The sequence below is a fragment of the Myotis myotis genome, unplaced genomic scaffold (genome assembly GCF_014108235.1).
Source record: "Myotis myotis isolate mMyoMyo1 unplaced genomic scaffold, mMyoMyo1.p scaffold_m19_p_2, whole genome shotgun sequence".
Lineage (NCBI taxonomy): Eukaryota > Metazoa > Chordata > Mammalia > Chiroptera > Vespertilionidae > Myotis > Myotis myotis.
In genome coordinates, this window is record NW_023416324.1 from 49,734,042 (window position 1) to 49,758,521 (window position 24,480).

A 24,480-nucleotide genomic window follows, 5' to 3' on the forward strand; every position below is an offset into this window, starting at 1 on the left:
TCTTCAGAACATTTCACCCCAAAGCCATGGAATATACGTTCGTCTCAAGTGCACATGGGACATCTTCAAAAATAGACCCTATATTGGGTCACAAGCAAAGTCTCCCCAAATATAAGAAGACTGAAATCATACCAAGCATCTTCTCAGATCACAAGGGCATAATATTAGAAATAAACCACAGTAAAAACAATCCAAAAAACTCAAACACTTGGAAGCTGAATAGCATGTTACTAAATAATGATTGGGTTACCAGTGAGATCAAAGTAGAAATTAAAAACACCCTGGAAACTAATGACAATAACAGTACAACAACCCAAAATCTATGGGACACAATGAAAGCAGTACTGAGAGGGAAGTTTATAGCACTACAGGCCTACCTCAAAAAAACAAGAAAAAATGATAGTAAATCATTTAACTCTACAACTCAAAGAATTAGAACACCAAAAAAAGCTCAGAGTGAGCAGAAGAAAGGAGATAATAAAGATCAGAGCAGAAATAAATGAGATAGAGACCAAAAAAAACAATAGAAAAGATCAATGAAAGCAAAAGCTGGTTCTTTGAAAGGATAAACAAGATTGACAAACTTCTAGCCAGGCTCACCAAGAAGCAAAGAGAGAGGACTCAAATAAACAAAATCAGAAATGAAAGAGGCAAAATAACAACAGACCCCTCAGAAATTCAAAGAATTCTTAAAAAATACTATGAACAACTCTATTCTAACAAACTAGACAACCTGGAGGAAATGGACATATTCCTAGAAAAATACAATCTTCCAAAACTCAATCCAGAGGATTCTAAAAATCTCAACAGGCCAACAATGATGGAAGAAAGTGAAGCAGTCATCAAAAAGCTCTCAGCAAACAAAAGCCCGGGGCCAGACGGCTTCACAGGGGAGTTTTACCAAACATTCAAGGAAGAACTAAAACATATACTCCTCAGACTATTCCAAAAAATTCAAGAAGAAGGAACACTTCCCAGCTCATTCTATGAAGCCAGCATCACCCTAATACCAATACCATAGAGAGAACATAATGAAAGAGAATTATAGGCCAATATCCCTCATGAACATAGACGCCAAAATACTCAACAAAATTCTAGCAAATCGGATCCAGCAATACATCAGAAAGATCATACATCATGACCAAGTAGGGTTCATCCCAGGGATGCCAGGATGGTACAATATCCTCAAATCAATAAACGTGATTCATCACATAAACAAATTGAGAGATAAAAACCACATAGTCATATCAATTGATGCAGAAAAAGCTTTCGACAAAATTCAACACCCTTTCTTGATAAAAACTCTCAGCAAGGTAGGAATAGAAGGATCATACCTCAACATAATAAAAGCCATATATGACAAACCCACAGCCAACATCATAATCAATGGGCAAAAACTAAAACCATTTCCCCTAAAAACAGGAACAAGACAGGGATGCCCCCTCTCACCACTCCTGTTCAACATAGTACTGGAAGTACTAGCCGTTGCAATCAGACAAGAAGAAGAAATAAAAGGCATCCAAGTTGGAAAAGAAGAAGTAAAACTGTCCTTATTTGCAGATGACATAATACTGTACATAGAAAACCCTAAAGACTCCATCAAAAAATTATTAGAGTTAATAAATGAATTCGGCAATGTAGCAGGATACAAAATTAATGCCAAGAAATCTAAGGCATTTCTTTACACCAATAGTGAACTTACAGAAAGGGAGACTAAAAAAGCAATCCCATTTACCATCGCACCAAAAAAATTAAGATACCTATGAGTAAACTTAACTAAAGAGGTAAAAGACTTATATGCGAAAAACTACAGGACACTGAAAAAAGAGATAGAGGAAGACATAAACAGATTGAAGAACATACCGTGTTCATGGATTGGTAGAATCAACATCATCAAAATGTCCATACTACCCAAAGAAATCTATAGATTCAATGCAATCCCCATTAAATTACCAATGGCATATTTCACAGATCTAGAACGAATGTTCCAAAAATTCATCTGGAATAAAAAAAGACCTCGAATAGCTGCAGCAATCCTGAGAAAAAAGAACAAAGTAGGTGGGATCTCAATACCAGATATCAAACTGTATTACAAAGCCACTGTTCTTAAAACAGCTTGGTACTGGCACAAGAACAGACATATAGATCAATGGAAAAGAATAGAGAACCCAGAAATTGACCCAAAGCACTATGCCCAATTAATATTCAACAAAGGAGGCAAAAGCATACAATGGCGGCAAGACAGTCTCTTCAATAAATGGTGTTGGGAAAATTGGACAGATACATGCAAAAAGATGAAACTAGTCCACCAACTCACACCATACACAAAAATAAACTCAAAATGGATAAAAGACTTAAACTTAAGACGGGAAACCATAAAAATACTAGAGGAATCCACAGGAAGTGAAATAGCAAACATATGTCGAAGGAATTTCTTCTCTGATAATGCTCCTAGGGCAATGGAAACTAAAAAGAAAATAAACAAATGGGACTACATTAAAATAAAAAGCTTTTGCACAGCAAAGGAAACCATCAACAAAACAACAAGAAGACCCACTGCATGAGAGAACATATTTTCCAATGATATCACCTATAAGAGATTAATCTCCAAAATTTACAAGGAACTCATGAAAGTTAATAATAGGAAGATAAACAATCCAATCAAAAAAATGGGCAACGGACCTAGATAGACACTTTTTGAAAGAGGACATACAGAAGGCCGAAAGACATATGAAAACACGCTCAAAGTCACTAATTATACGAGAGATGCAAATCAAAACGACAATGCAGTATCACCTCACACCTGTCAGAATGGCTATCATCAACAAATCAACAAACAACAAGTGTTGGAGAGGATGTGGAGAAAAAGGAACCCTTCTGCACTGCTGGTTGGAATGCAGACTGGTGCAGCCACTGTGGAGAACAGTATGGAGCTACCTCAAAAAACTAAAAATGGAACTCCCATTTGACCCAGTGATCCCACTTCTAGGAATATATCCTAAGAAGCCAGAAACACCAATCAGAATGAATATATGCACCCCTATGTTCATAGCAGCACAATTCACCATAGCTAAGATTTGGAAACAGCCTAAGTGCCCATCAGCAGATGAGTGGATTAACACATTGTTTGCAGGTAGTTTTTATCGCGCGCTAACAGGTGGTGCGGGCCATTTTTGCTAATTTTTTGCGCAAATGGCAACGTTCAGTAAAATTACGATAACTTTAGTTTATGTATTAATAACGTGTCCTGCACTCTACTACCAGTCAATGTAAAACGTATAAGTAAAACATATAAATACGTTTCCTGTATACAATTTGTTAATACGTTTTTTATAGACTAGTGGTAGAATGCGGGTAACGTATAAATACGTAAACTAAAGTTATTGTAATTTTACTGAACGTTGCCATTTGTGCAAAAAATTAGCAAAAATGGCCTGCGCCACCTGTTAGCACACGATAAAAACTACCCGCAAACAATGTGTTAATACGTGTCCCGCTCTCTACTACACTGGTAAGAGGTATAAATACATAAAACATATAAATACGTTTCCCGCATACAATGTGTTAAAAAACTGTGGTACATCTACACAATGGAATACTACACTGCGGTAAAAAAGAAAGAACTCTTGTCTTTTGCAACAGCTTGGATGGAACTGGAGAGCATTATGCTAAGTGAAATAAGCCAGTCAGAGAAAGATAAGTACCATATGATCTCACTCATTTGTAGAATATAGAGAACAACATAGACTGATGACCAGGGACAGATCCAAAGACAGAGAAACAGCAATCAGACTATTAATCCCCAGAGGCAAAGTAGGGGATGGTGGGGGTAAGGGGAAGAGGTCAACCAAGGACTTGTATGCATGCATATAAGCCAAACCAATGGACATGGACAACAGGAGGATGAGAGGCATGAGTGGGAGGGGAGGAGGATGGGGGTTAATGGGCGTGAATGAGGACATATTTGTAATTCCTTAACTAATAAAGAATTTAACGATTAAAAAAAAAAAGGATTTACATGACTATCTGGTGGGGAAGTTGCTTCAGCTACCATTGTCTGGACTAACAGTGGGTGCACAGCTTTGACCTTTGCTAGGGCTTCAAGGGTCACCAGCCTTCCAGGTTCTCTGTCCATACCTCACTGCTAGTGAAGACTATAGGCAGTTTCCCACATGCCTCCATTTCTCTCCAGGCCTCTACCCGGGCTGCTGATCAGCCCTGCCTTTCTGATCAGGCCCTGTTGATAAGCCTAGAGATGCTGACTGGCATAGGAACCAACCAATCAGAACAGAATCTGGGTGCTATGAGGAGTAAATGGTTGCCTAGGAGGTGGAGCTTTTGACATTGACATATGAACAACCAATCAGAACCAAATCTGGGTGCTGTGAGGAGCCAATGGCTGCCTAGGAGGCGGAGCTTGACACTGACTGGCATAGAAACCGACCAATCAGAACTAAATTGGCCTGCAGGGAAGGGCAGTTGGGGGCGAGATCAGGCGAGCAGGGGAGGGCAGTTGGGGGCAACCAGGTTGGCAGGGAAGGGCAGTTGGAGGCGAGATCAGGCCGGCAGGAGAGGGCAGTTAGGGGTGATCAAGCAGGCAGGCAGAGAGGTTAGGCGCGATCAGGCAGGCAGAGGGGTTGGAGCAATCAGGCAGGCAGGCAGAGGCAGTTAGGAGCCAGTGGTCCCAGATTGCAAGAGGGATGTCCGACTGCCGGTTTAGGCCTGATCCCTCTGCCGGCAGTCGGACATCCCCCAAGGGGACCCAATTAGAGAGGATGCAGGATGGGCTGAGGGAACCCATCCCTCCATTCATGAATTTCGTGCACCGGCCACTAGTCTTACCTAATAATAGACAAACATGGTATTTGACCGTATCTTTGCTACGCCTCCCATTGGCTAATCACCGCGATATGCAAATTAACCGCCAACAAAGATGGAGGTTAATTTGCATAGTAGGTTCCAAGCGGTGGAGCGAAGTCTGACAGCCCGGGGCCAGAGCAGTGAGGCCTCACACCCTGGCGCTAGGCGGAGCAGCGAGGCCTCCCGGCCCTGGGATCGGCAGAGCAGCGAGGCCTCACGGCCCCAGGATCTGCGGAGCAGTGAGGCCACATGGCCCTGGGGCTGGTGGAGCAGTGAGGCATCATGGCCCCGGCGCCAGGCGGAGCAGCAAGGCCACAGGGCCCCGGGGCCTGCCGAGTAGCGAAGCCTGATGGCTCCGGGGCAGCTTCTGCCAGAGCCCAGCCAGAGCGAAGGCCTGGGTCCCGGGTGCGGGAGGAAAACTGGTGCCAGCAGCCAAGGGAAGGCCTATTGCACAAATCTCTTCGTGCAACAGGCCTCTAATCTAATAAAAGAGAAACATGCAAATTGACCATACCTCTGCTACACCCACAAGCCATGCCCACCAGCCACGCCCACCAGCCAATCAGGAGCAAATATGCAATTTAACCCAACTAAGATGGTGGCAGCCATGGAGCTGGAGCAAGCAGGAGGTTTGGAGGCAATGGAGGAAGCCAAGCTTCCCGCCTGCCTTGCTGGCCCTGAGCTCTGCTCAAGGCTACAAAGTTTCAGTTATAGAAGATAAATAAATCCCAGTTACCTGCTTCCAGCTGCCGTGGCCACGGAGCTGGAGCGAGCAAAAGGATTGGGTTGCCCACGGCAATGGAGGAAGCCAAGCTTCCCGCCTGCCCTGGCAGGAAATGGGCTCCACTCAAGGCTACAACATTTCAATTATAGAAGATAAATAAATCCCAGAATAAAAAAATTTAAAAAAAGGAGAGGCTGGGAGCTTTGGTCGCCTGGGGACTTAGCCAGCCTGAAAACAGCCATCAGCCCCTCACCTAGACTGGCCAAGCACCCCAGTGGGGATCCCCACCCTGATCCAGGACACCTTTCAGGTCAAACCAGCTGGCCCCCACCCGTGCACCAGGCCTCTATCCTATATAATAAAAGGGTAATATGCAAATTGACCCTAACAGCAGAATGACTGGGAATGACTGGTCACTGACACACACTGACCACCAGGGGGCAGACGCTCAATGCAGGACCTGCCCCCTGGTGGTCAATGCGCTCCCAAAGGTGGAGCTCTGCTCAGCCACAAGAGGGTGACGGCTGCCAGCACAGCAGTGGCGGCGGGAGCCTCTCCAGCCTCTTCAGCAGCACTAAGGATGTCCGACTGCAGCTAAGCCTGCTCCCCGCTAGCTAGTGGACATCCCCCGAGGGCTCCCGGGCTTCCAGAGGGATGCCTGACTGCCAACTTAGGCCCAATTCCCCTGGGGAGCAGGCCTAATCCAGCAGGTGGACATCCCCCGAGGGGTCCCAGGCTGCAAGAGGGCATAGGCCAGGCTGAGGGACTCCCCCGAGTGCACAAATTTTTGTGCACCGGGCCTCTAGTTTTTCAAATAATGTCCTTACAAAAATAATTGGGAAAGGTGCTTTCCTTCCCGCAGCTTGCCCATGCCTTTCCCATCTTCCTCTTCCCTGACCCACACACTTTACCATTAGCTGCCTCACTCCAAGTTCCATGGGCCCTTCCTTTACCTCTGTAACTTCTTTCCTAAGTCCACTTCTAGAAATTTTTCTACCTGTGATTTACCAAATAAATGTTCTCTTATACAAAAAAAAATAATTGGGGAAGTGACATGTTCTCATTCTTTTCAAAATATCACTTTGTAAAAGTCATTTTTCCAGTGCACAGTCACTAAATTAGTGATACTAAAATTAGTTACATGATGTATTTTTTTAAAAAAGCTAGTTAGTTAAATAAAGTATGATGGCCCTAGCCAGTTTGGCTCAGTGGCTAGAACGTCGGCCTGGGGACTGAAGGGTCCCAGGTTCGATTCCAGTCAAGGGCATGTACCTTGGTTGCAGGCACATCTCCAGTAGGGGGTGTGCAGGAGGCAGCTGATTGATGCTTCTCTCTCATCAATGTTTCTAACTCTCTATCCTTCTCCCTTCCTCTCTATAAAAAAATCAATAAAATATATATATTTTTTAAAACTGCAACATTTAAATAAATAAATAAAGTATGATTTTTGCATAAGGAATTGAAGGTTAATGGTCACAAAAATGAAGTTAAGATTTGCTTACTTAAATTGTTTTAGAAGACAAGCATGTAGATTTAACTTTTTTTTACCAGTCAGCATTCAAAAGAGAAAAAGGTTTGTTACAGCCTCCACTCGGGCTGCACCCCCCAGTAGCCTTGCGGTCAGGCCACTCGGCCTGGTGGCGACACGATCTTCGGGCAGATCATTGGCAAGGAAATCCCCGCCAAAATCATTTCTGAGGACGACCAGTGTCTTGCTTTCCAAGACATTTCCCCTCAAGCACCAACACATTTTCTGGTGATACCTAAGAAGCATATATCCCAGATTTCTGTAGCAGAAGATGATGATGAAAATCTTCTTGGACATTTAATGATTATTGGCAAGAAATGTGCTGCTGATCTGGGCCTAAAGAAGGGTTACCACACGGTAGTGAATGAAGGCACAGATGCGGAGCAGTCTGTCTATCATGTTCATCTTCATGTTCTTGGAGGTTGGCAGATGAATTGACCTCCTGGTTAAGCATGTTTTAGGGATAATTTTCCTTGCTGTTGGCAATGACCAGTTTTGCAAGTTCTAATATGCTAAACAGTACATTTTATTTTTGCCTGTGTACGGAGTGATCCAGGAAATAATTTCTAAAACCCATACATAATAAAAGACATCGTTGCATGTTATGAAAAAAAAAAAAAGGTTTGTTACAGGGATTTGACCTTAATTATGGGAGCTGGTTAACCAGTTTCAAATCTATTTATGGGCTTTATATGATGCTGGAGGTTGAAGCCTGCAGGCAGTTGAGAAGGGAAGATGGATAGAGGGAAGAGTAAGTTAGAACCACAAGCACAAGCTGGAATCCACAAGGATGGGCTAGAACTCAGGTCTCATTGCTTCTCACCTGGGTGGCATGGCAGAAGCCAGGATTCTGCATCATGAAGCTAAACTCGCATATCTGGCCCATAAGTCTGAGAAGCTGAAGGAAGAGAAGGTGAAGTCACTGCAGGCCTTGCTCTTACCTCATCCCAAAGGGGCCAGCATGGAAGCTACAAAATTTCTGCTTCACTTCTGCTTTCCAAAACTCCTACACCACCCATTTTCATTAGAGCATCCCAGCCAGTCATTGTCAGCCACCTTTAGTGATCAAGAATGCTATGGGAGGTACAGGTAAGTAAGCGGTGGGGTTTTTCTGTTTTTTATTACACAAAGTTTTTTACTTTAGGCAAGTTATTGTCATCTGCAAAACGATTAAATTCAGGAATGCTTTCCAAGTACCTTTCTTTAAAATCCTTAGATTTTGCTTATGTATTTGCAGGTGCTGTGGCAAAAGTGAAATTGTAACTGTATCATTGGTGCCATTATGACTAAAAGTACTATACTAAAATAATTTTAGAAGTTCTTCATTAGATAGTACTGTAGAGGGTCACATGACCTAAAATTGCCAAAATACTTGAGGTGACATTTTTAGATGACAATCTAAAACACTACTGCCCCAGATTTCTGACATAAAATGCTTTGTAAAAGTATTAACTTTGCACTTTACAAGTAGTGTCATATCTCCTCTGTCCTTTTGTCTCTTGGGCAAGTTTTACTGTCAGTTGTCTTTGAAAGTTTACAGTTTCCAAATATAAAAACTTTGGTAAGGATGCATTTTCTTAATTTTAGAAAACATGGTTAAGATTCCTCTTGCTGGAGTTAACAGCAGAGGCATAATGTGTTCCATACTAATTAATAATTCTCTCACTCAATTTTAAAGGCAGGACTTCAAAAATAAATAAAAATAAAGGCAGGACTTCAAATTCACCTAGTGTTCTACTGTAACTTTCTTACTCATGCTATTTGCAAATAAAAGGAACATAAATGAGCAAAAGGAAGCAATCCTTAAGTCAATATGAAAGCGTTTAGTCCAGACCTTTTTTGTCCCCTTGAAACAGGATCAATTCTGTAGACTTAGTAAAAAATAAGAAGGGGTCACTAAAGATCATTATTCACTACTCTCTCACAAGGTGTGAATTATAAACTGTCCATGAATAACAATATAAAAACTCATTTCTATTAGTGTGAGTGGGGCTCAATACCAATTCAAAGCAGAAACAAAATTGTTTTTCAGCTTCCGTCAGCTATTCGCTTCTCTGAAATGTGTTAATTTCCAGACCATATGTTCCTAGGTTCACAATAATCAGAGCATCTGCTCTATGCTTCCTTTTTATGAAATCTGACAATTCTCTATGAAGCAAATTCTCTCTCAAAAATTATTTTAAGACAAGAATCTGACCTTCTTTTGATGCCACACTGTTGGCAGAAATATTGAACTCTTCAAAATAGCCATTTAAGGTGACTATTTCATAGGCCCCCAAGTTTTAATTTTCTTCAATCACAAATAGAAGACATAGAATTTTATGGACCTACACTACAAAATCTAGATTTTCATGTGGGATTAAAATACTAGAGGCCTGGTGCACAAAATTCATGCACTGGGATGGTGGCGGGGGGGGGGGGGGCGGGGTGTCCCTCAGCCCAGCCTGCACCCTCTCCAATCTGGGATCCCTCTGACATCCCTCTCACAATCCGGGACTGCTGGCTCCTAACTGCTTGATGGCCTGCCAGCCTGATCACCCCCTAACTGCTCCCCTGCTGGCCTGATGCCTAACTGCTCCCTGCCAGCCTGATCGCCCCCAACTGTCCTTCCCTGCCAGCCTGATTGCCCCCAACTGTCCTTCCCTGCCAGCCCAATCGCCCCCAACTGCCCTCCCCTGCCGGCCTGATCTCACCCCTAACTGCCCTCCTGTGCTGGCCTGGTCACCCCAGTGGAAGCCATGCAGAGCAGCAGCGGGAACCCGCCCCCACAAGGGGCCGCAGGAATTGTGGTGGCCGGTGCGCGGAGCAGTCGGTTCCACCCCCGCTGTGCGCACCGCCATCTTGTGATGGTGTTATGGTGTGGGGGTCAAATTGCATATTACCTCTTTATTATATAGTATATGGTGTTTTGATTTAGTTACTTGAAACACAGAATATCGCTTCATTCATTAACTGGATTAAAAGGCACATTTTGAAAAGTTTAATGTGAAAAGTTTATTTGCATTAATAACTCCTTGTTTTCACCATTATAAGAGATACTGACATTTGCTTGTCCTTTATGATCAAATAAAAGACATTTGGAATGGATCATCTCTTTCTACTATCCTTTATGAAAGAAAAAGTTAAGAGTTAAAAACAAAACCCAAGTGCAAAAGTTTTCAGTAGTCTTCCTACCTCCAGTGTACCCCAGCAAAATATTCACAGCTTTTAGGAAATTGTTAAGTTCCAAGTTGCAATTTTCCATGTTTTTCCCCCCACTAAATTGTCTGTACTTGTGAAAAATCTATAGTATAATCCTGAAAATATAACATATTCCCAAAGAGTAAGGGAGCCTAAAAGCAACAGTGATAACTACCATTCAGTGTCTCAAACCTCACATAATTACTGACAAGATAATTCAATTTCTAAGTCACTTGATCTATAAGGATTCCCAAAATAATTGGGATCAACTTGTATTTAATAAACCTAGTCTGGGTTTCCAACTCTTCTCACAAAATTCAACAGACCCACACCAGGTAGTAAATGGCCTTTGAATTTTTAACTATGATTATTTTTCTTTATTATAAAATGTATTTAATAAAATGTCAACATATGCAATTATGTTATCAGCATGAAAGATGCAGCTTTAAAGATGTTTATTATAAAAATTTTCTTATGATTGATGCTTTGGATTTGTAAATAATCATCTTTTCAATAAAGGTTTCTAAACTCATTCAGCTTAATTAAAATTCTTGAAAATGTTTAAATTACGGGTCACTCTAAAAAACCTGACAAATGCATTCTCACACATTCATCAGGATACATTTAAAAAGCATTTCTTTAGCTAATTTCTTAAATACAACGTAACATATTATGTCTCATACCTTATTCTCCCTAATTTATTTTCATTCTTGGACCATCAAACCATCTTGGAATAAACATGAAAAATTTTAAGTGCGAAAATGAGTAATGCATGATTTTTTAACACTTTGAAGATAATTAAAACCAATAAATATTTTCTTGTGACTTAAAAAAATAAACAGTAGGAATTATCAATCTTGTGTACATTTTTGGAATTTAACTTATAACAAATATATTCTGTTAGCATATAAAATGTTTTTACCTTACTCTGAAAGCATTAAATATGTAGGGAATCCAAAATGTGAGTTGTTTAAAACTGACATGAACACTAAAAACAAACAAAATAATCAGAATGATGTGCAGTTATTAGGAAGCAAGTTTAAAATTTTGGAATATTTTTAAAGTGCTGAGATTTGGAAGAGGACTATCCTTAAACATGCTAGTCATATCCTATTATGAACACAAAAAAGGCTTTAAAACTCAAGTTTAGAAAAAAAAAATAGAGGTTCTATGAAAGGAAGATTAGTAACAAACATTTACCATTGAAGAAAGAATTCAGGTAAAAACAAATAGCACCACAATGAATTGCACTAAGGTGCTAAAGGAGGTACCTTATTCCCTGCAGAGTGAATGCTCCTTCTGAAATGTATTGCAACATATAAATGCAATTGTTTAATGGTTACCATTTGGTTCATTCATCTACAGAAAACTGCATTCCTTTCTAGTTCATCATATTGAACAAACATTCAAATTACTGAACTATACATAAAGTTACATAGTTTACATTTTATGAAAACAAAGTTGGAAGGAATATTTATAAATGTCACCTTGGTCGGCCGTAGGAGGTTGGCTGTGGGAGAGCACTGACCACTAGGAGCAGCTCCTGCGTTCAGCGTTTGTCTCCTGGTGGTCAGTGTGTGAATATAAGATGACAACTGTAAAGGGCTTCATATCTCTTAAGACATTTAATTTATGTTACTGGTCCAGGAGTGTTTTAGATATAACTATATATATAGATATAGATATATATGCATATATATTTCAACAAGAAGTGTAAAAATTTTTAAAAACAAATCACAGCACTCATAGCTGTTTTACATAAGAAGTACTTAGGGTCATTAAGGTGTCAAACTATTACACTATAATATGTATATATTTAAAAAGACTGAAAATGGCACATCAGGAAACTTATTAGAGGCCCATTTCATTATGTCATATCACTGATGTGTCAGTTCTATGAAATTCCCTTTTCTTCACTGAAAGCATCTGTCCCTCCTACTTCGCCTCCCTGTGGGGTCTCTGCACGCTCTTGCTTTCCTTGGTGAGATGGCGTCATGCTCGTGTCATTAGAGATCAGGAAAACGGCTTGGGTCTTCCTTGTAGTCGTCAGGTATAGTAAAGATGGAGCCGTCAAACTCATCATATCTGAATTCCTGAAAAGTCACAGTGGCTGTGATCGTAGGAAACACAGGTATATCTAGAGAGAATAATCAATGATAATACTGTAAAATGAAATGTTAATCTACTTATCCATATATATAAGAGCCTAAGTGACTGTTACGACTGGTCACTATGACATGCACTGACCACCAGGAGGCAGACGCTCAACGCAGGAGCTGCTCCTGGTGGTCAGTGCACTCCCACAGCCAACCTCCTGCTGCCAGCCAGCCAACCTCTGCAGTCCCTCCCCATGGCTGGCCAGCCAACCTCCCGCGGTCCCTCCCCATGGTTGGCCAGCCAACCTCTCGCGGTCCCTCCCCAGGTTGGTCAGCCAACCTCTCGCGGTCCCTCCCCAGGTTGGTCAGCCAACCTCCCGCAGTCCCTCCCCATGGTTGGCCAGCCAACCTCCCGCGGTCCCTCCCCAGGCTGGCCAGCCAACCTCCCACAGTCCCTCCCCATGGTTGGCCAGCCAACCTCTCGCAGTCCCTCCCCAGGTTGGTCAGCCAACCTCTCGCGGTCCCTCCCCAGGTTGGTCAGCCAACCTCCCGCAGTCCTTCCTCAACCCCCAGAATGGGCGAGATGGCCCTGATCGGACCCAATCGCCGGCCAGGCCGAGGGACCCCAACCGTGCACGAATTCATGCACCGGGCCTCTAGTAGACTAAAAATACTATTAGAGACATCCATACTCCTTAAATTAAAAAAAGACACATTATTCAAGCACCAGACCAATCCTACCTAATATATGTTTATTACTGAGTATGATGCTTGGAGGAAGGACTTAGTTATTGGTTATGTGAGAATAAACAATCTTTTCTGTCAAAGAAGAGAGTTTTGGCGGCTGCCATTTTGGCTCCCATGAGGGGCTGCCATTTTGAAACAGCAAAGGTCAACCTCTTTGTTTAAATTAGCCAATCGCGCAAGAGTGTGAGCCTAAGCTCTTCCAACCAAGAGTGAGGAACAGATGGCGTGCGCCAGGCATGAGAGCCTGAGCAGACCGCCACCCAGTGTGCATGCGCTCCCAGACCATGTGAATGCGCACCCTCCTGCAGGAGTGAAGATATCTGCCTTGCTGCCTGACTCCCGAGTGTGCTTTGTGTTTTACCAGGAGCCCTGATTTTGGGGCTCGCCTTATTTCTAACAGTAAGAAGAGAAAGACATGGAAGCATCAAAAAACTCATTTCAATTGCTTTCCAATCTAACATATAATGCCAGATTCCACCAGTCTTTTTATTTTCCTTCAGGCAAAGGGACAGCTAGCTATATTTGTAATTTTTGCAATGTGATAACTTTTCTTCAAATTATAGTATATATATTATTCAGACTCTGAGCTAATTTATTTTCATTCTAAAATAAAATACATGAGCCCTAGCCAATGTTACTCAGAGGTTAGCAACTGTTGGCTCACAGATTGAAGGGTTGTGGGTCCAATTCCCAGTCAAGGGCATGTACCTGGGTTGCAGGTTAGATCCCAGGCCCTGGTCAGGGCATCTGAGGGAGACTACCAATCGATGTGTCTCTCTCAAACTGATGTCTCTGTCTCTCTCCCTTCCTACTCTCTAAAAAGCAATGGGAAAAAATATCCTTGGGTGAGGATTAACAAAACAAACAAACAAAAAACTTAAACATAATTAACATAAAGATTACACAAAGAAATCAACATAAGGATTACACAGTTTCCAGTTATTTCTGGGAGGGAAAATCATTCATTTGTGCCTATTATGTGCAGATGCTATTCTATCTAATTCCAGGTATCAGCAAAGTAAAGCCCATTGCCTGGCCTCTTTTTGTGAGGCTTGTGAGCTAAAAAATGATTTTCTATTTTTAAATGGTTAAAAGAAACACCAGAAAGTAAAAATATTTGTGTCTATAAAATTACATGAAATTCAAACACATCACCACAAGATGGCCACCCTCACATCGTCACAATATGGCTTGCAGGGAAGGGCAGTTGGGGGCAACCAGTCCTGCAGGGGAGGGCAGTTGGGGGCAAGATCAGGCCTGCAGGGGAGGGCAGTTGGGGGTGACTGGGCCTGCAGAGGAGTGGTTAGGGGGTGATCAGGCTGGCAGGCAGAAGCGGTTAGGGGCAATCAGGCAGGCAGGCAGGCAGGTGAGTGGTTAGGGGTCAGCAGTCCTGGATTGTGAGAGGGATGTCCCACTGCCGGTTTAGGCCCGATCCCTGTGGGACATCCCCCGTCGAGTCCCAGATTAGAGAGGGTGCAGGCTGGGCTGAGGGACACCCCGCCCCCACCGTGCACGAATTTCGTGCTCCGGGACTCTAGTAATAATATGAATATCAATAAGCACAGTAAAGTGTGGTTTTAGTAATATTGATCGAAGCAAGATAAAATAGATCTGAGGAATTATATCAAGGTTATATTCACTATATGTTTATTTTTCTCCCTCACTAGAATGTAAACACTTAGAGGGCAGGGACTTTTACTAACTCTCACCCTAGAAAAGCATCTGGCAAGTAACAAGCACTGGTTAAACATTTGATGTCTGAATTGATGGATGTACTGAAGACTCTCCTGAACAAAGCCGAAAGTCAGTAGAGAAGAGAGTTAAACTTCTCCTGAAGCTTAAATTTATGCTAAATCCAAGCCTAAACTCCAAAAGAAACTTCTAAATCTCGTTTCCAGTTTTCTGATATAGTTAAGAAGTTAAATATGAGATTTTACTATTGTTAAAGATCATGATGATAAAATTAAGTTTAAATATTTGAAAATAACCCTAGCCAGCCCTAACCGGTTTGGCTCAGTGGATAGAGCGTTGGCCTGTGGATTCAAGGGTCCCAGGTTCGATTCCGGTCAAGGGCATGTACCTTGGTTGCGGGCACATCCCCAGTAGGAGATGTGCAGGAGGCAGCTGATCGATGTTTCTCTCTCATCGATGTTTCTAACTCTCTATCCCTCTCCCTTCCTCTCTGCAAAAAATCAATAAAATATATTTTAAAAAAATAAAAATCATCATTCTCCCCTTTAAAAAAAAAAGAGCCCAGTGACTGAGCCACTGCCGAGGACTCAGCAACCTCCCCCTTAAGCCCCCCTCGCTTCCCGAAACTCCGTCCCCCCTGCCCGCCTTCTCCCGCTGCAGCCTTCCACAGGCCGTTTCCACCGAGGAAAAGGAATCGGATTGTATGTCCGCTATCCAGAACCTCCACTCTTTCGACCCCTTTGCTGATGGAAGTAAAGGTGATGACCTGCTTCCTGCTGGCACTGAGGATTATATCCATATAAGAATTCAACAGAGAAACGGCAGGAAGACCCTTAGTACTGTCCAAGGGATCACTGATGATTACGATAAAAAGAAACTAGTGAAGGCCTTTAAGAAGAAATTTGCCTGCAATGGTACTGTAATTGAGCATCCAGAATATGGAGAAGTAATTCAGCTGCAGGGTGACCAGCGCAAGAACATATGCCAGGGACTCGTCGAGATTGGACTGGCTAGGGACGACCAGCTGAAGGTTCATGGGTTTTAAGTGCTTTTGGCTCACAGAAGCTTAAGTGAGGGTTTCTTTGCAATTAGTAGAATTTCCCTTCTGTCCCTTGTCACAAGTTTAAAAACCTCACAGCTTGTATAATGTAACCATTTGGGGTCTGTTTTTAACTTGGACTAGTGTAACTCCTTCATGCAATAAACTGAAAAGAGCCATGCTGTATAGTCTTGAAGTTCCTCATTTAAACAGAGGTCAAGCAGTAGGCGCCTGGCAATGCCCAGCCTGAAACGGAGCAATATCATGATGTTTCAGCCAAGCCCATGTCTGGCCAAAGCTCCTCACCAGAGTCCCCTGCCCTCAGAGAATGTCACCACCGCCTGAGCAGCCTTCAGTGAAGCTGAGAGGAGAGGGGTAAGGCACCAGCGGCATGTGTACCACTAGAGGGAGCTTTCCGTAATCACAGATCTACACCTGACCCAGTGATGGAGCTTCGAGCAAGCAGCCTGCCACCTTCCCTCCAGTGAGGTGTAAGGACTTCTGGCTTGCCACTAAGGTCTTTTTGACCAGACAGATCCTAGCTAATTGTTGTCCAAACACCGTAATTTGAGGCCAACCTTCTTATCAGAGTTAAACTTTTGACAAGGGAACAAATTTCAAACTGAAGTGTCAGTCATGTAGCTAGCTATAGAGCAGTGGTAACCAAACTTATTTGGCCTACCGCCCCCTTTCCAGAAAAAATATTACTCAGCGCCCCCTGGAAATTAATTTGTTTTAAATTTTAATAGCAATTAAACAGAAAGATATATGTATTAAAGTTTCTACCTTTTTCGTAAAATATAGTAAAGAAAGGTATAAATTAGAAACATTGAAGTTTGAAATTATGAAACTATTTATTGAACTCAGAATAGAAAGGTAACACAAAAAAAGTTAAAACAAATGCACCTGTGGCCATCACAGCCCCCCTGGATCACTGCAGCGCCCACCAGGGGGCGGTAGCGCCCACTTTGGGAATCACTGCTATAGAGCTTGCAACTTCCTAGCAACAGCTGCCCAATGCCATGTGAAGTAAAAAAAAAAAAAAAAAAAAAAAGATTTTTGGGGTGTTCTTTTTTCCCTCCTTCAGTTTTAATGTTATGTTATGTATTTAAACCCTTATTTAAATAAAACTTGTTTTCAGAAAAAAAAAAAAAAGAAAGAAAATAACCCTAGCCGGTTTGGCTCAGTGGATAGAGCATCAGCCCATGGACTGAAGGGTTCTGGGTTTGATTTCGGTAAAGAGCACATGCCTCAGTTGCAGGCTCCATCCCTGACCTGGTCAGGGCATGTGCTGGAAGCAACCAATCGATGTCTCTCTCACATAGATGTTTCTCTCTGTCTTCCCCCTCCCTTCCATTCTCTCTAGAAATAATCAATGGAAAAATATCCTTGGGTGAGGATTACCAAAAAAATATTTGAAAATAGAATGTATGATTATTACTTTATCTGTAAATAGTGACTCCAGAAACATTCCCACTGTTCAGAAACTCATTATCACAGTGCATCAGAAGTTCACCCACACCCTCTTGTATGAAGTATTTGCATATCCCATACATTTAATTTAAATAAAGTAGAATTAGGCCCAACCAGCATGACTTAGTGACTGAGCAACAACCTACGAATCAGGAGGTCAGGATTCAATTCCCGATCAAAGTACATAACCAGTTGCAGACTTGAATCCCAGTGTGGGGCACGCAGGAGGCAGCCAATCCATGATTCTCTCTCATCACTGATGTTTCTAGCTCTCTCTCTCGCTTTCCCTTTCTCTCTGAAATCAAGAAAAATATATTCTTTTTTAAAAAGAAAAGAAAGAAATCTAGTAGAATTAAAACTATAATCAGGCACTTTATATATTTGACAAAGGATGAATATCAAAGCATTTAATTACAGAAAAACTTTAAAATTTTTTAGCAAAACTTAGAAATCCATTTTCCTTCAAATCATATTTTTACTAAATGTTAGTAAACAATACCATATTTCTAATAGACATGGAAATTATAAGCAATTTTTCTCTTACCTAGTTTTACAGGAAAGCCTGGAGGAAGCTTCATTTGAACAAATTCTCTAAGCTTGTTAAAGTGCTTGAAGGGAGCTATTACTTCCAAAACATTCAATATTCTGAGAAATGGAAAGAGAAAAAAGTTTTCATTTTTCAAATGGATTTCTTTGTGTCCTAATGTTGTTTTATAACCATAAGCTTCAAACTTAAGGATGAGGAAATGATACCTCCTTCCTCTTGAATTTTTTTTTATTATTATTCTTTTTACTGTGTCAGAGTTTGTGACTTCTATCTGTTACAGTACAAGCATAATTTCCACAGTTGTTTGATTTTAGGTCCATATTTAAATGGATTCAAGGCTTCTTCTTCCTGAAGTTTATACATTCCTGAATTCTTAAAGTCGCTTCACTATTTAGGTGTCTAAATTTCACTGCTAGTTTTTTGTGCATGAAGTGCTTTTATGTGCTCAGTATCCCTTGATTTCTTTCAAATTTAATAAATTAGTGTTTTCTTGCATACTTAAAAGGAAATTTTGCTGGCATAACATTTCAGTTTATGTTTCTTCCCCTGTGAACTACAATTTCATAATGTCTCCTAGCATTCAGTACTGCACTAGTCATTATACTGCAGCTTCCTCTTTTCATTTTTTTGGTTTGATGGATTTTACTTTTTAATTAAATCTTTATTGTTGAAAGTATTACATATGCTGCCTTCCCCCCCCCCCATTGACCCCTTCTAGCCCACTCCTGCCCCCACCCCAGGCCTTTAGCACCCTATTGTCTATGTCCACTGGTTATGCACATATGTATTCAAATTCTTTGGTTGATCTCTGCCACCCACCCCCTTTCCTCTGAGATTTGATGGATATTATTTTCAAGTAATATTATTTTTCTTTCAAAAATGGCCCATTGCTGCTATATTTCTTGAATACTTCTTTTTTAATTGCCTTTATATTTAAATGACATCTTAGCTAGATATATTATCAGATCACACTTCCTTTGCCTCAGAAATGCTAAGATGTGAAAAAATGTAATGCCAGGCTGTATTTTAGACCCTTTCTGCCTGAATGCCATTAGACTTCAGAGCGAGGGGAAAGAGAGGAAGAGACAGAAACATCAATATAAAAGAGACCACCGATTGGCTGCCTCCTACAACCCGGGCATGTGCCCTGCCTGACCAAGAATCGAACTGGCAACATTTTGGTGCACCAGATGTTCAACCAACTGAACCACACCGGGGCCATTAAACTTTAATGTGTAGAAGCTTTTGGGTTTGAATGCATATTTTTTCATATGTCTCAGGGCCATTAAACTTCTTTATTAAAGTTTAAGTCAAATAGTTTCATCAGGATAATTATTGTTACTAATCATCCTTTTATCAAATTTTCTTGGACCCTAATGTTATGCTACAGATACAGTTTTCCTTACAGAGAAACTTTCTCTTATATTTAGAATGGTATTTTGGTTATATTTTGGAAGCTCTCTATATCAGTGGAACATTAAGAATACTTGTGTTGAACCATCTCTGTCTCCCATAAATATTACTTCTCTAATTACTTTATTCTTTTACTGCATTCACTATGAGCTAACAAAATTTAATTTTTTGCCACATATATTCTGTTTGTTATTATTTCTAAAGTAGCTATTTTGCAACAGTGATATTTAGTGCTTAATTTATTTCATTACCTTTACAATCTCCTTTTGATTTCATTCTATTGTCATCTCATCTAGAGTGATCTAGTTTATTCATTTCAGTATTTTTATGGTTTTCTACAGCATTTACAAAAAAATTTATTCTAGAATGAATTATTTGTCTGGCTTTTATATACTATGTTCCTTTTCAACGTTTTTTCGGGGGACATTGTTATAAATGCCACACTTATAAGTTCTAATATACCCATTTTTTCATATATTAACATCTCTGAAATTGGGATAACTCCTAAAGCTGATAATATCCTATAATTAACCACATTTTTCTTAATTAGAATATAAAACTGATGCATATTTTTATTTGCATCTCTCTGATGATCAGTGACTTTGAGCATTTTTTCATATGTCTCTTGGCCACCTCTAGATCCTTTGCCCATTTTTTAATTGGATTGTTTATCTTCCTTTTGTTGAGTTGTATGCATAGTTTATGTTTTGGAAATTAACCCCTTTTCTGATGTATCATTGGGGAGTATGTTCTCCCATACGGTGGGTTCCCTTTGCATTTTGAGGATGGTTTATTTTGCTGTGTAGAAGCTTTTTGGTTTGAACGCAGACTGGTGCAGCCACTATGGAAACCATATGGCATTTCCTTGAAAAATAAAAGTGGAATTGCTGTTGAAGCCAACAATCCCACTTCTGGGAATATATCCTAAGAATCAGAAAGAATATTTGCACCCCTGTGCTCTTAACAGCGTCATTTATTTACGACTAGAGGCCCGGTGCACGAAATTCGTGACGGGATGGGCAGTGGTCCCGTCAGCCCACCTGCACCCTCTCCAATCGGACATCCCTCTCAATCCTGGACCGCTGGCTCCTAATCGCTCACCTGCCTGCCTGCCTGGTCGCCCCTAACGGCTCCCCCCTGCAGGCTTGATCACCCCTCACTGCCTCTGCATGCCGGCCTGATTGCCCTTAATACATTGTTTGCGGGTAGTTTTTATCGTGCGCTAACAGGTGGCATGGGCCATTTTTGCTAATTTTTTGCACAAATGGCAACGTTCAGTAAAATTACGATGACTTTAGTTTACGTATTTATACATTATCTGCATTCTACTGCTAGTCTATAAAAAACGTATTAATACATGTCTGCGCTCTACTACCAGTCAATGTAAAACGTATAAGTAAAACGTATAAATACGTTTCCTGCATACAATGTGTTAACTGATTCCCCTGCCAGCCTGGTCGCCCACAACTGCCCCCCTCTGCTGGCCTGGTTGCTCCCAACTGCCCCCCCACTGGCCTAGTTGCCCTTCACTGCCCCCCCTGCCAGTTTAATTGCTCCCAACTGCCCCCCATGCCAGTCTGGTCACCCCCAACTGCACCCCACTGCCAGCCTGGTCACCCCTAACTGCCCCCCCCGACCTGGACACACCCCTGCCCCCCTGCCAGCCTGGTTGCCAATCACAGCCCCCGCAGCCAGCCTGGTCACCCCATGCAGCCTGCTGTTCAGTCATTTGGTCGTCCCTCACTAACACTCCTGCCGGCCTAGTCGCCCCACACAGCCTGCTGTTCAGTCATTTGGTCATCTCTCACTAACACCCCTGCTGACCTGGTCATAGGCAGCCATCTTCTGAGGGCATGAGGGTTAATTTGCATATTACCTCTATCATATTGGACTAGAGGCCCAGTGCAGTGCACGAAATTCATGCACGGGGGGGTGGGGGCGGGGGGGCGGGGGGGGGCCACGCGCGCGCGAGTGTTCCCCAGCCCAGCCTGCACCCTTTCCAATCTGGGATCCCTCAGGGGATGTCCGACTGCTGATTTAGGCCCGATCCTAAACTGGCAGTCAGACTTCCCTCTCACAATTCGGGACTGCTGGCTCCCAACCGCTCGCCTGCCTGCCTGCCTGATCACCCCTAACTGCTCCCCTGCCAGCCTGAACGATGCCTAACTGCTCCCCTACTGGCCCGATTGGCCCCAACTGCCCTCCCCTGCAGGCCTGGTTGCCCCCAACTGCCCTCCCCTGCCGGCCTGATCGCTCACAAATGCCCTCCCCTGCTGGCCATCTTATGGTGGCCATACTGTGACCACACGGGGGGCAGCCATCTTTGACCACATGGGGACGGCCATTTGTGCGAGGGTGTGACAGTCAATTTACATATTACCTCTTTATTATATAGGATAGCTAAGATCTGGAAACAGCCCAAGTGCCCATCAGTAGATGAGTGGATAAAAAAAGCTGTGGTACATTTATACAATAGAATACTACCCAGCTATAAAAAAAAGAAGGATCTCTTATCCTTTGAGACAGCAAGTATGGACCTGGAGATTATTATGCTAAACAAAATAAGCCATTCAGAAAAAGACAAGTATCACATGATCTCACTTATATGTGGAACCTAATGAACAAAATAAAATGACAAACAAAAAAGGTCCAGAGACATGGAAGCATGCAACAGACTGAGAGATCTCAGAGGGTAGGGAAGAGGGGTAGCAGAAAGAGATTAACCAAGTAACTTACACGAGTACTAGTGACCCGATGCACGGATTTATGCACACTGAAATGAAATTAATTAGAAGGTGGCCACTGGGGCAGGATTGAACTAGATGGGCCAGACACGCTCTGGAGCCAACCTCCCATGGTCCCCCCGAGCTGGCCACACCTACGGCGGCGCCTTGGCTCAAAGGGCATCTGCGCAGTGAGCGGGGTCCCTCTGACAGGTGGGGTCCCTTGGCCTGGCCTACAGGTATCGGGCCGAAACTGGCTCTCCGACATCCCCCAAAGGGGTCTCGAATTGCGAGAGGGTGGTTTTCAGGTGACGCACCCCAGAATCAGGTTCCCTCCTCTCTGGTTCCGGGTGCATCAACCGAGAACTGCAGCTGCCAAGTCACTGCAGCTCAGCATCTCCTGCATTGAGCGTCTGCCCCCTGGTGGTCAGTGTACATCATAGCTACCGGTCAGATGGTTGAACAGTCGGAAGGTTGATTAGGCTTTTATATATATACTAGTGGCCTGGTACATGAAATTCGTACATGGGGGGGGGGGGTTCCCTCAGCCCAACCTGCACCCTCTCCTATCTGGGACCCCTAGGTGGATATCCCTCTCGCAATCCGGGACCACTGGCTCCTAACTGCTCACCTGCCTGCCTGCTTCAATGCCCCTAACCATCTGCCTGCTGGCCTTCTCACCCCTAATTGCCCCCCCTTGCCAGCCTGATCGCCCCCAACTGCCACCCCCACTGGCCTCACTGCCCTCCACTGCCCCCCCCATCAGCCTGCTCACCCCAAACTGCCCCCTAATGCTGGCCTGCTCACCCACAAGTGCCCTCCCCTCTTGGCCTGATCACCCCTAACTGCCTCTGCCTTGGCCCTGCCACCATGGCTTTGTCCGAAAGGATGTCTGGAAGGTCTCCCAGTCTAATTAGCATATTACCCTTTTATTAGTATAGATAGATATGCGTAGCCCATGGACACAGACAATAGTGCAGTAAAGGCAGGAGCCAGTCTGATGGGGGTGAAGCAGGGGTGGGGATGAAACGGGGGACAATTGTAATACTCTCAAACAATAAAAATAAATGAAAAAAAAAGTAAAAAAAATATATAATAATAAATTTTAAATAAAAAATACTGGTACATTTTTTAGTCAACTGGGTCTAATATATGATAATAATACAGACATGTATGTATGTATGAATAACTCCCTTCCCATATTCTATAGGAACTATCTATCTCCATCCCTGATCTATAGCTTGAAGGCTGTATAGCACATTCTATCTCCTTTCCTCAAGTTAGGCTATTGGGGGCTATGAGACATATATAGACTGTAGAAAAATGTAGGTCTTGCTCTATTCTATGATGATTTTTTTACTGTCCTAGGCCAGAGTAATAGGGGAAGGAACTAGGAAAGGAAAATAGCCTGGGGCTTCAGTCTGCTAATTGAATTTTTTAAGAAGATCATTAGTCTTTAATTGATTCATGAATCAGACAACATCCCCCGAGCACCTTAAAAAGTACTCTAAATTAAAAATTTTATGAGCATCTGATGAGTACAGTTTGAGAGATGTCTACTGCAGTATTGTTTATAATAGTGACAAACTACAATCAATATATTTATCATCAGGGGAATAAAACAAATGACAATAAATCAACACTGCAAAATAACAAAGAAAGAAGAAAAAGAGACACTAAAAAGTAATTACTGTAAGAATTGCAAGATATACTCACTTTTAAACGAGAAAAAAAAAGAAACTCATAGAACAAAATGTAGAATATGCCATTTTTATAAAAATGCAAAAACATAGAAAATTCTAGATAAAAATATAGCAGTTATCATCTATTAACAATTACTAAGGTGAAAGTAAGCTATCATTTTTATTCTATAAACCCCATTGTATTAGATATTAAATAAAACATATGTATTGCCCTAGCCCAGTGGTCAGCAAACTCATTAGTCAACAGAGCCAAATATCAAAAGTACAACGATTGAAATTTCTTTTGAGAGCCAAATTTTTTAAACTTAAACTATATAGGTAGGTACATTGTTATTAACTTAATTAGGGTACTCCTAAGCTGGCCTTTGCTAAAAACGTCCTCAATCTGATTGAGGTACGTTCACTGAGGTTGACCCTTTCCAACTCTCCCATCCACACTCGTCTTGTATACTTGTTTCGTCTATCTCCTTTCGTTCATCCTCTCTATATGTCCAAACCATCTCAACATACCTTTCTCAGTCCTTGACACTACATCTTCTTTCACTCCACAACGTTCCCTAAAATTAACTTAATAAACTTTACTTTTATCACCCGCACGCGTTTTGCAGACGCAACTAGCACTAACCACTGCACAACGAGACTGCTGACTGACTGGCTCACTCAACTCGTGCATGAATCACACACACTTCCCCTGTGCTGCGTATCCCGCGGCCCGCCTGCGCTGCGTCGCCCGTTGCCCAACCGACCGACACCCC

General features: G+C 42.3%; 3 protein-coding genes across 8 annotated transcripts in view; 2 read left to right on the forward strand and 1 right to left on the reverse strand.

The window, feature by feature from the left end:
• Positions 1 to 5,142: 5,142 nt before the first annotated feature.
• HINT1 (histidine triad nucleotide binding protein 1) lies at positions 5,143 to 7,716 on the forward strand. Its single transcript, XM_036348453.1, is given in 2 exon segments — positions 5,143 to 5,196; positions 7,197 to 7,716. Coding segments are annotated over 2 exon segments (420 nt in total). The 3' UTR covers positions 7,563 to 7,716.
• A 2,365-nt stretch (positions 7,717 to 10,081) lies between these two features.
• ANKRD13C (ankyrin repeat domain 13C) overlaps positions 10,082 to 24,480 on the reverse strand; it is a 78,485-nt gene continuing 64,086 nt past the window's right edge. For 4 of the 6 annotated variants that reach the window (XM_036347338.1, XM_036347336.1, XM_036347335.1 and 1 more), the window contains 2 exons: positions 17,884 to 17,984; positions 10,082 to 12,429 (listed from right to left, as the gene is read on the reverse strand). In XM_036347338.1, coding sequence (XP_036203231.1) covers positions 12,299 to 12,429; positions 17,884 to 17,984 — 232 coding nt within the window. In that variant the 3' untranslated portion in view covers positions 10,082 to 12,298. Of the gene's footprint in view, positions 12,430 to 17,201; positions 17,635 to 17,883; positions 17,985 to 24,480 lie in introns of those variants that run through there. The other 2 variants (XM_036347334.1, XM_036347337.1) reach the window with 2 other exon arrangements.
• On the forward strand, positions 15,516 to 16,046 carry LOC118675135 (eukaryotic translation initiation factor 1-like). Its single transcript, XM_036347340.1, has one exon. The coding sequence runs from the start codon at positions 15,531 to 15,533 to the stop codon at positions 15,870 to 15,872; it is 342 nt and encodes a 113-aa protein (XP_036203233.1). The 5' UTR covers positions 15,516 to 15,530; the 3' UTR covers positions 15,873 to 16,046.